At 35.7% G+C, this 12,608-nt stretch overlaps 1 protein-coding gene across 1 annotated transcript in view; it reads left to right on the top strand.

Moving 5' to 3' along the window:
* The first annotated feature begins 202 nt into the window (after positions 1–202).
* The window catches only part of USP12 (ubiquitin specific peptidase 12), a 33,147-nt gene continuing 20,741 nt past the window's right edge, over positions 203–12,608 (top strand). Inside the window, exons 1-2 of the mRNA XM_009882841.1 lie at positions 203–271; positions 9,273–9,353. Coding sequence (XP_009881143.1) covers positions 203–271; positions 9,273–9,353 — 150 coding nt within the window. The remainder of the gene's footprint in view (positions 272–9,272; positions 9,354–12,608) is intronic.

The raw sequence follows: 12,608 nt of genomic DNA, 5'->3' as shown, positions 1-12,608 counted from the left end.
AATTGTGTTTTCAAACCTGATTATGAAATCTGCACTTAATGTAAATTGATGTTTGCCAGAGTTTGCAGTCAGCCAGAAACGGCTATGATTTACTCACTTCTGTTCCTTCTAATTGCACTGTCTCCCCTGAAACACAAATTATAATACTTAAATATTAATTGATCGGGTTAACAGATTCCACAGGAAAGTGTACAGACGACTCATGCTGGAAGAAGTGAGAATTGAGAGTTACAGCAAGGAAAGAAAAGTTGTGGAAAAAGATAGCTTCAAAGTGAGGAGGTAATAGAAAAGAAAGCAGAGGAGGAGAAGACTAAGACAGAGAGGAAATAGCAGTGTTATGGTATTCCTTTATACAGCTGTCTGACTTGCTTATGTAGCAGGGCTGGCAAGAAGGAACATGTGCTGTGTCTCAGCCACTGCATTTCACTCTGGCATCCTGACCTGAATCTGCCTTGATCAGTGGACTGGAGTGTTCGGGCACGTGTTCTGTTGTGGTGATTCTGTTGCAAGCACATGAAATTTTGGAGAAGTACGTGTTAGACAGTTGGGGTAAGAGCTTAAACCACAGTAGGGAGGTTCACTCATCTGTTGGAGTTCTTATCAGCAGAATATTTCATGATAAATACGACACTAGGACTCGGGCATGATTGTGGCATTTGTCATAATTTTTGTAGATTAACATGCTGCAATATGGTAATAAAAGATGAGTCTGTACATTTGCTCTTTAAAATACTAGGTTTGTGACACTGTTTAGTATACTAATTAATTTAGACAAATTTGTTTTAAATTTACATCAAAATATGAATTTGACTCTGAATTAATATAAAACAAATGTCAAATATGAGACATGAAGGAAAAAAAACTCCTGAAGTTGTGTAGCTGTTAAGCAGTATTTATACCAGCACAGAGAATTACTTAGTTGGCATATAACTTAGTTGGATAATATCAATTTGTCCTGGTTTGAGGTAAAACAGGACCAATTTTGTTCAGTAACTTTACTTTTTAGCTAGGCCTCTTCTAACTACTGAAATTAACAGCATATTGTGCACAAACTGTTTGCTCTCCAGATTGATAAACCCTATGTTTATAGTTGATGCCAAGGGATGATATGCAGAGGGGTTCTTGCTTCTACTTATTGCTATAACACCCAAGGGCAGCTAACTTGGTTATTGGCCCTGCTGGAGGGTCAGAAGCGGAAAAGCGTAAAGGGGTCCCACCTGCAGGGAGGAGCGGACAGGACAGGTGGCCCAAAACTGACCGACAGTGTATTCCACCCCATCTCCATCATGCTCGGTATAAAAGCTGAGGAATCAAATGGCCAACTCTCTTTCTTCAGTGGCTTTGTCTGAGGAGGGCTCTGTCTGTTCGTCTGCCTTTGGTCCCGATCCTGAATGCAGATATGGAATCCAGTTCTGGTCCATCACTGAGTCCAGTCTGGGACATTCCCAGTGCCAGCTGGTGACAAGCTTGTCATCCTGGGAGCGTGATATGGTTTTGTATACTTTGCATTATTTCCTTTTTATTTTATTATTAATATTTCACTAAAGTAGTTTAGTTCCTTCTAAACTCGCCTCTCTCCCTTGCCTTTCTTTGAAGAGAAGTAGGGGAGAGCATCTGTCGTTCCACCTGAGTGGCCAATCCGTCCCAAACCATGACACAATTATGTAAATGTTCCATTTTCTTTTTCCCTGCATGTTTACATATATTCATTTTTCAAGTTCTAAGCACGAAGGAACAATGAAATACAAACTTGGACTGTAGTCTTGTGGACAGAATTTTTAGCTGTGGCAGTGGGAATAACTGATCCTATTACTAGAAAAGCTTGAATATTTAGATGGTTCATTTATGTAGTCTTCGTATTTACTTTGTAAACTACTGAAACAACTAATTTGCATTAAAATTTCTAGGAATGATTCTGTAAAAATGTGGTAAAAGGATGTCTGTCCATTAATTGATATTGTCTACTTTTCTCTTTCAAATTTGTTGAAGGAAAGAGGTGCATAAAAGCTCTGTATAGGGAGTAACTTTTGTTTTCCTAGCTTAGGAAGTTTGCTGAAGTTAAATGCTTTTAACAGATTACTTATTTCAATAAGGTCTATCTGATCTTTCAGTTGTGACGGAAAAAAAAATCTAGATCTTTTTGTAGTGTAGAACCAGAATGGTGTATTAACATAAGTAGACCAGAACTGGAAAGCATTTTTACCGTTTTTCATAAACTCAAATTCTTTTTATAATTCCATGAAAATGGGAAAGTATAAAAGCAACATACTTTGTTTTACAAAACAGGAATTATGTGGGTTAAAAAAGCATGTGAAATACACGACAGTGTGCAGTTTATCAACAAAATTGTTGAGCAAATGCGTTCTTTTTTTTCTCCTCCTCTGCATTTTGGGTGATTAGGTAGGTCTGATTTTTCTAAAAGATTAATATAATGTATATAACTGTACGTTTTAGGCAGTGAAAGATTTCTAAGGTCACCATCAGATCCTCTTTTAAATACATATCACAGACATCCTGTCTTGTCTGCTAGTGTAATTCAACCTTTAAATAAAAGTCTTTGAAGGTAGTAGTTTTGATCTTTTGGGACCCCACTTAATAAGTGCCATTATGAGATGTGTTGAAAATTCATCTGATTGTAGGAAACTGAAGCAAAGGCACCTGATATCATAAACAGTGTTACCCCAGGAATTTTCTGGAATTTTACAGTACAAATACAACTTACGTTGTTTGCAGTATTTTAGTTTTTAGCAATATGATTTCATTCTGTATTGAGTGGGTAGTAGGTGAAGTCTATTTCAAGTCTGGCAGCAATTGGGGAAGAACTGTAGAAGCATCATTATATTTTTTTATGTTTTGAAGATCCATTCCACAAAAGAGCCAAGCCCAGAGCCCCAATTCTCCAAGTTTCAGCTTCGTATGTGAGAGTAACTTATCTTTGACTTTAGTATTCAAAACAGATGGAAGTATGACTATTATCTAGTTGATGTGGAGGAAAATATGTTGTGTATGCTCAGTGGGGCTCAAAAAAATGGGTGTGGTAGACATACCAAATGTGAAGAGAAGGTAATTTAGTGCTATGCTATCATTCTCCTTGCCCAGGCAGAGATGTTTTTGCTTTGTACTCAATAAAAAAACCTATTGTCTTAGCTGCACATGATTGGAATGTACAGGACCATGTCTTAAACTAATTAGTTAAGAAAATAACACTATTTGTAAGTATTCAAAAAATACGAACTGAAACAATCCAAATATTTCATAGTTGGATTATCAAGTTGTGTATTACTAATGCATGTTCTTTTGCAAATAAATGAACAACAAGGATTATTGAATCCCACTCAGCATATTTCACGTCTGCTTCCTGGACTAGAAACAGTATCAAAATAAATGCATTTCCATTCTGGTTAGTGGTTGAAACAACAGATATAAGCTGATTTAATATAGCTATTCTGTTTACTCTTAATCCTGATTCATATAAATACATAGAAAAGTATGAATTCGCGTATTCTGATAAAATATAACTGGAAGAATAGACTTATGTATTTCTTTTTTAACAGAAGATTCTATCAGTCACTGCATTAATTAGTGTAGGCTATGACATTCTGTATACCTTCACTAGTGTCACAGACAAAGAAGAATCTTCTAATACATGGCAAAAAAAAAAAGTGAAAGCACTAGTAAATGCGTGTTTCTATACCAACATTTATTTTTGCTAATTATAAATAATTAAATTAATTTTACACTTGTGGTGTTTTATTCTTATTCAGGAAAACATTGCTATCCCTGGTTACTGAGTTTCCCTTTTACTTGTAATGCCTTTCTGTCCCCAGGAAGAATAAAAGTTGTGTTTTGTGGGGGGTGGTGGTGGTGTTGTTCACTTACCTGTAACTAAGGTCATGTTTAAAAAATTAGGCTTACACGTACCTATGCAACATGGTTCAGTTCTGTCAGTCACCTTTTATCTTTATTGTTCCTTGCTTCTTGAGGGAGGTAGAGAACATTGTAGGGAAGGATCTAGCGTAGTACCTGTGTCAAGGGAGAAATGGATCTTTGGAATTTTGACAACAAATGTAAGTTTTGAGTTAAGAAATTACTTTTAAATGTGAAAACTTTGGTTTTACTCAGGAAATTTACAACCCAATAAAGCTAGAGGATAAAGGTGTTACAGCAAGCTACTGAAAAGATGACCCACCAAGTTATCAACTGATATTTATTCTAGAAAGGGATAGATCAACCCCCCCTGCCCCACCCTGGTAAGACTAGCACCAGTGTAATCTTCAAAGCACATTAGGCTGTTTATGAATCAAGTCTTTGTAACAGAAATGCTAGCTACTAGGTTGGATGATAACAACAAGGTAGGACACTTTAAAACTGCAATTGTTTGCCTGCTTGCTGACATATTTTTAGACAGTATTTTGAATATAGAGTGGCTCTTTATTTTTTCTTTAGGCAAGTGCTGGGTGCATTTTTGTTAGTGTTTTAGTTCAGGTAAGGTGTGTGCAATTCTGAAGTGATTCTCCCAGGCATCCCAATTTACCATACTTTGGTTTGCATCTTGGAGTGGTCTTAGAGCACATAAATTAGATTCCTTTTGGAGAAAACTAAATCAGGCAACATAGTTCAGCTGCAGCTGGGTGTTCAGTCACAAAGCCAGCCTAGAACTAATCTGGCAAAAACCCTCTGAAACCCAAAGTGTGTATGTCAGATCATAAGCACCAACAGCTTTACAGATGGGCTCCAATTAGTTTATCTATATGTTAGCTGCTAGTGTGTCTCAGGAGTACTAGTCTGATGTGTAGCACCACCATAGTGTGACCTCTGAGGCAGTGAGAAAAGGCAATAATAAAAGCGAAATGGCATTTAACAATATTGCTTTAGCAAGTGAAAAACTAAACAAACAAGCAAAAAACCTGATCATGAGTCTGGACTTTATTTTTTTTTTCCCTTTTCCATTGAAATGTACAATGTCAAGTTTATTTTAGAACTTTGAGAGAATGTGTATCTGTAAAACTTAAAAATCAGGAAAATTCAACTGTACTTAATTAAAAGATACTACACGTTCCTTTCCCACTGGGTTTTCTGGGCTTTGATTCCAGTAAACTGAAATAAAACACTCATTTGGTTAATGTTAAATGTGTTAATTTATAGAAACCTTGAGCTCTTTTAAAAACAAAATTTGAGAAACTTAATTAAAGACCTTCCATGGTAAACATGAATTCTTTATTAAGAAATTAGCATCTAAGGAGATCTTTGATAAATCCAATAATATAGCCTTTTTTCTTTAACTTGGTAGGGGAGATAAGCAATAAATGTTCAACTGATTTGAACATGGTTAAACTAAGATTACTTATGATTTATCTTGTATCAGTTTGAAGTTAAACATAGGATTAAGTGTATCACACCTAACTTTTATTATATATGAGAACAGTCTTTTATGATCACTGATATTTTAACTTTGTTTCCAGGATCATTTTTCAATAAATAAAAGTGAAACAAATCTTGATTTCTTAGTGTGTTCTTGTATACACACCTTAGTTACTGAACTTTCCACTTTATAAAGCTATATTGCATTAACTATGACATGTTTGTCTATGTGTTCTGTATGCCTGTATAGTTTTCTCTGTGCTGGAAGAGGGGGTAATGTAAGGCAGTGTTTGGTGATGTATAGGTTTTATACTAAAGTAATGCAAAAACTGGTAAATGCCAGTATTAGCTTTATAGCGATACTAGCTTTTTTGTACTTCTGTTGTGCCTTTGTTCCTTCCCATTTCTGGGTAACGACCTTGTGCTCTTCCGCTCAGAAGGGTAGGGAAACTGGAGGTCGGTATACTGACCAAAGTTTTTGATGTACCTTTCTGTTCCCTGCACAATGTCAAAGCCACGTTGCTGTGTGGGGACTGAGCACCTACTGTATGGGCTGTTCAGAGAGCCCCAAAAAAGAGAGGTTCATTTTGGGATCTTCCCACATCCCAGTTAAGTAGCAGAGGAAGAAATTCTATACCCTGCAGCATACATCACAGACTGAAATCTCCCAAGTCTAGATCCCAAGCCCATTAAGTCCGTCTTGGCTGATGGAAAGAGATAGGCTCCACTTCTGCCTTAAGCCTGTGCTGTCTTGTCCAGAAGACCATATGGTACCATGATAGTTGGAGGTGTCACAGTATTTCCTCTCTGCATCTGTATTTGCATAATTGTAGAGTCAACTGGGACTGATAATGTGTACTTTAATGCCGAATGGGAAACATTTTGTAGTGAGGGATAGTTAGGTTTTAAAATAGCTTTTACGGGTCAGATGCGAACATGCATTTTCGCATATTCTTTCAAGCCCCTGCTGCATACTGTGTTTTTGCTCTTTGCAACCAACACACTGTGCACAGTATAAATGATTACTTTGGGGAGAGGAATAACACCCTTTATGACAGCCAAAAAGAGAGCTGTAGAGGGAAGTCTAAGTAGCTTGAGGTTTTTTATATTGGTGTAGAACATCCATGCTGGTTTGTAGTAATAAAACATTCATAAACAACGGCATTCAAACCTAAATAATGCCCTGCTTTGAAATCATGTGAAAGTCTAAGCCTTGAATAATCAGAAAACCGTAACAATATTGGAGTATCTTAGCATGTCTGTCTTATTGCCAAGTCAGGATCTTATTGTGCTAGAAAACTAAATACAGTGTTCAAGTCTGTACAAAACAGAAACGTCAAAGTTTGTACCATAATATTCTTTCTTCCAAAGATAGAATAAAGCAGCTACTCCACCCTAGCTTCGAAAAGAGAAGGAATTTCCTAAAAGCCTGCTCTTGAATTTATTTATTTTTAAAGAAGTAGAGATTTTAACAATAGGATAAAAAGGCTTCCACAGTTCCTTTTTTTTTTCTTTTTTTTTTTTCTTTTTTCAGTATATTTGTAAATAATATCCACCTTACCAGAGCTCATGGGTGTTTTTCAATAAGGCTGCAAAACTAAATATTCAGAAGTCATGGAGTGCTTTAATCTTAAATGAAGCTTTATACCCCTTTTGCTTACCACCAACATCACCATTTGAGAACACCTTCTAAAGTAGTAAGCCCCAGTAAAGGAGAGGCTTTATCATACTGGATAATTGCAGGAGATATGACTGATGAAAAAGTAGCTGGGGCCATGTTGTGAATGGAGCAGAGCTGTACCGTCTCAAGCGTGGAGTTACGGTATCTTTTGCTCTAGTCAAAGTTGTTACCTCCTAATGGGCCTTTGACCATGTGTTTCCAGTTTCAGAACTATTAAACTACATTGAGTAATCGCGCTTAAGTTCTGCAGTACCACAATCGCGTCATGGCAGATACCACATAATAGAGTTTCATTTTAACTTTAACTATTTTGATACAGTCCTAATTTTAATTCTGTCCTCCTTCCCCCTATCTGTAATTAATCTGTGAAATCCCAGGTGCTGTTTTTAATGCGGTTTGTGATTTTGATTTAATTTTATTGTTGGAATGTCCAGGGCTATTTGGTGTAAAGAAAGAACTTCTTGGGAAGGAGTCACATCTGTTTTTAAGATTCTTTGCTGTATACTATGTGCTATTTAAGCTTCAGTTAGGCCTGACTTTAGACTGGAATATTTATGCTCATGTATTAGTTTGATAGAAGATATACGTGTATCAGTAGTGGTGTATGGAACAAAAGGGGTTTAAGGTTGGGTATGTTTGCTTTTCTCTAAAAACAATCAGTGTAAGAGCTCATAGAAAGCTAGGGGGTTTTGTTCCCTGGATTTTCCAGAGTAGAGGTTTTTCTGTCTCTAAATAAAGAACCTCTCTTTCCTTTGAAACCTGGTATTTATTGCACCAGTTCAGTCAACAGTCATGGGCTGGAACCACAGAGTAACCAAAGTTACGTTCTCTGACTTCTTTTTGAGGATGAGACCCAACAGATTTGTTGGGCAAAGGCTGCAGCATTTGTAATGTACAGCAACTCTAGCTGTACTGTGCTGTCTTTTAGTATTACACACTTCAAGGTATTTAACAAAGCACTTTGAACATTTTATATTTTCAGTGTAAGAAAGACAGACCAGTCTCTTTGCTTCCTGTGAACAATCTGCATTTCTTAACTTTTTCTGAAATGTGCTATACAATATGAGCATTACACTTGTTAAGAGGAGCTCACCATTTGTCCTACTTTGCAATACTATATCAATGCAATTGTTATTAAAGAAGATCCATTTGGAAAATAATAAATACAGCACATCAAAACAGTGTAATTGCATGAGAACACATGAAAATGATATAACTTACTTTGAGATGATTTTGAACAGAACATATTTGGAAACATATCTCTAAGGTATTTTGGATTATGTTGGAATAATTTTCTGGTGGTAGAAGAGTGTTAGGTTCTTTTTTTTATAGGTATGTAAGTATTAAGTTATGGCACAGAAGACGTGCTGCCTGCTCCAAGACCTGTGTGAAATGGTTTTGTGGGCAATCTAAACATCCTGAGAGTGCAAATCAACAGAGAACTCAAAGGACTGATTTTTCTGCATTCATGGCTAGTATTATCCTGCCTACAAGCTTGTCTTTGCATTAAGCAATAGACTGACTAAACAAGTTTGGTTGATTTGCCATGTCGGATTGTTGAGCTGGGTCACAAACTCCACTTTCTCCCCCTCCCCCCGCTCCCCCCCCCACCCCCTCCACCCCGGTAAAGACAGGAAAGTGTTTCATCTGGTTTTGATATTTAGTGTCATTTATTTTTGTTCTTCTCCCTCCTGACTAGAGAGAGCTTCAGTGTAAGTAAGTGTAGTAAACTTGAAGTCTTATGGTCTGAGATCTGACAATACTGGCTTGGTGTTGGCAAGGTCTGTAGTTGTGACCAGGGTTTTGTTGGTTGGTTTTGGTTTGTTGGTATTTTTTTGTTTGTTTATGGTTTTTTCTTGTAGGTAAATCAAAATCAATCAACAAGTGTGTGTTTGGGGCTAAAAATATTTAACTGAGCTAACTGGACAGTATGCAAATTTAAGAATCAGTATTACTATATCTCAGTACAAATGATGCAAAACATAGCTGACTCTTGAACAACAGCTCTTTGCCCCAGATGTCTGCTGTGCCCAGACTTACAGTTGTGACTGTGTTTTAGATGCCTGTGATGTGTGTGAGCTGCCACCCATGGCTGTAGTTACTAATTTTAGAGTTTTCAGTGACAAGTCATTTATCCTTGCCAAAAAACTTTACTTCTTTTTCTCAAATAGTTAAATTCACTGTGTATGTAGTTGCAACATTAATACTTTACTGCTTTTGATTTTTCTAGGGCGCCAATGCCTCAGCTTTGGAGAAAGAGATTGGTCCGGAACAATTTCCAGTCAATGAGCACTATTTTGGCTTGGTTAATGTAAGTTTCAGCCCATAACTTTATTGCTTTGAAATGCCATGAGTGGATTTGTTAAATTACAAGACTGCAACTGAGTGCATAATTAAAATGCTGAAAGATGCAGTCATTGAATATAAATCCCTATTGAAATGTGTTTCAATATTCAGTGTATTTGTTGAAATATGCTACTGAAATAATTGTTGAAATTGGACTGGTTTTAATACTTTATTTCATGTTACTGATTGTAGGATATGTTTAAGTCACTTTCTTGCTATGAATGAGTGTGTCTAAAAAATCTGTTTAAAATTTGTAGCTTGTAGTTCATAAGATGTGAATAAAGACAGTAAAAGAAAAAAAATCTGTAAAAGACTGTTGGTGATATGAAGTGTTCGCATCTGATATTTGTATTAAGATTAAAAAAAAAATAAAATACTAGGCTCAAAGGGGAAAGCAATGGTGGAAAAAACATACCGAATTGTTCAATTCAATCATTAGTTTTAAGGAATAATTTAAATTTAATTTCTGATATTACCCATGAAAAGTATATCTTGTTAGAAATTGCATTATTCTGTCTGAAATGAAATATTAAACAATTTTCTTTATTGGGGCTTCAGAAAGTACATATTTAAACCAAGTTGATTTAAAAAGAGCTATCATCTTGCTTTTCGTAATGAAACTAATTACTTCTAATGCTGTCCTGCTACTATAACATATGTCTCTACCTCTAGGTTTATAGTACTGACATGGTTCAGAAGTCTGAAATCCCAGTATGCACTATGCAGTCAGGAAACACTCTTACTGATAAGCTGACTTACATGCGTCTCAAATGCTATTAGTAATTTTTTACTTTCTCATGAAAGTTGAAATATCTTCAAAATCACATGTTGTTTCTCTGAAAAGAGGAAATGCAGTAGTTTAACTGTTAATACTCATTGTTATTCCATAGGAGAGCTTAGGCTTTCCATCAAAGCTGTTCTTATATTTTCCTCAAATCTGTTATTCTGTTGACAGATAACTTGATTTCCTAATTTCTTGTGTAAGTCCAGACAGGGTATGTCTGTCTGCTCATATCTCGAAATAGGTTGAATATTGTTGCAGTGTTTGTTTTCTATGTACAAAATCTGTTAAGGTTAACTTGTACCTAAAATACTAATTGATATAATTGCTGCCTCACTGTCCCTTTTTAGATTTGAATGTATCCCCCATTTTTGGCATTGAAATGCTTCTAGAGAGAGGAAGAGAAATACAAAAGAAATACTTGGAAAGTTGCAACATCTTCACAGTAATCTTAAACAATCCGGTATCTAAGTGTCTAATGAGTCCACCCACCTTTTTTCTCAAGAGACTGGCACTTCTAAAAGTTTGTACTATGGACTATTCCAATGTCCAAAAGGTTTATGTTGTCTTGGCCTTGTCTTTTAATAATGCTTTAGCATTTTTTTGAACAGTGGCTTAGCTTAAGTCTTTGTCTTCCTCCTTGGTAATGTATACATACAAACTCTTGTTAAAATGAGCCAAATATTCGTACAATAAACAAACTAATGCAGATCAACGTGCAGATCCCATCTTAGAGAGAAATTCCAATTCTCTAAATTAATGAGTAATTTCAAATGCTAAACTGGGGATAAATATATGGTACTAATATATTTGCACTTTGACTTTTTAAGGTCTTCAAATATGAGGCTTCTTCCTCGGTTTAGTCCAAAACACAGGAAAAATAAATTAAAAATAAAAAATTCCAGTATGAAGTGGCCCAAGCTTTTGAAATATCTAGAATAGTACTCTGGCTCCCTTCTCGTACTTGATGTATATTTGGAGAAAGAAATGTTGAACATAAAATCTGTTCTTATCAATAATTAAACTTGTCCAGGAGTGGTTTACTATTTCCCACTAATGTTTTTTCTTGGTTGACATCTAATAGAACTGAATGTTTATATTATGAGCATATATATGAGCTCAGGTCATCAAAACCTATATTTACTTTTTTTTACAAAATCTGTGCTATTCTATGTACTTTATATCTATCCAATAGAAAAGACCAGTCTTTTAGTCTATACAGTATCTGTTATAACTGTAGTTTTATACATGATGGATTACATTAAGGCTTAACAGTAAAGTTGTATCGTACATCTAATCTTGATGGTTTACATATGTTCTACCTTTAAGAAAAGGTTCAGTAAAGGACAATCTTCCTAATATATAATGAATATCAACAAATTCTGGTTTTCTGTAGTCCTGAGGGAGTACAAAATTTGAAGGGAGATCTCTCTTTAAGTGATTGTCCTCAACCATACACAAAAGAGGCCGGCAGCTAAAATAATCTCTTAACTTCTGTGTAGCACAGGAATGTTGCTTATTTTAGCTTCAAACAATAAAGTTTTATGGACCAAACTTCTTTGAATTGTAGCAAATAGTGAAATGGCATTCTATTACATTTATGGAACACTGGTGCTGTGTTTTTCAGGTACAGTGGCTGGCTAAGGAAATTCAGTCACGTTGTTGCTTGGATGGTTTTCAGATATTATACGGATTGTGCTTACTAACACTATGGGTATGCCATAAATGTGTAATAAGCTTGCAGAATTTAAATCTATCAGGAAAAGGAAAGGTAGTCACCTCTTCATTAGTAAACTATGGGCAATGGCCATTCAGAAACAATGACAGAGCTAATGATAATTAAAAGAAATATTAGATAATTAGATAATAAACTAAGACTTTAGATTAGATTAGACTAAGATTTTTAGGTTAGATTGAGAAGTGATGGAAATCACAATTTATGCCTTCATTGATTTCTCTTAATTGTTTTATAGCAATTACAAAAAGTGAAGCTCTTAGAGGTTCGTTAACACTTACTGCTAAATTTTTCTAAATTGTATATCGATTCTGTTTGTCCAAACTTTGTCCAAGTAATGGAAAAAATTGAGATAATGTGGAAATGAATAGCTTTCTTCTAGCTGTGTGATAGCTAGCCATTTGAGATGTCTGGAATGCAGGACAGGATTTTAGATAAAGGTGACAATTCTGGAAGAGAGATCTGTCAATTGGAAATGTAGTGTTTATCCAGAGGTAGTGTAAAAGAAGAGAAGGCAGAAACACTATCTCATCTCCTTTCCAGCTTTGTGGTGGAATCTAGGGATTACTCAGAGGATGTGCTGAAAGAACAATTTGAGAGGTAAAAGAAGAATTAAGAAAGGGCAATTATGGGAAGCATATGGAAGACCAGATGGTTGATGGGATGTTTGACTCTCAGTGAATGTTCTAAATGGAATATTCGGC

Source organism: Charadrius vociferus, unplaced genomic scaffold (assembly GCF_000708025.1).
Source record: "Charadrius vociferus isolate BGI_N301 unplaced genomic scaffold, ASM70802v2 scaffold93, whole genome shotgun sequence".
NCBI lineage: Eukaryota > Metazoa > Chordata > Aves > Charadriiformes > Charadriidae > Charadrius > Charadrius vociferus.
The sequence above is the reverse complement of the archived record's forward strand: the minus strand, read 5'-3'. Positions and strand labels throughout refer to the sequence as shown.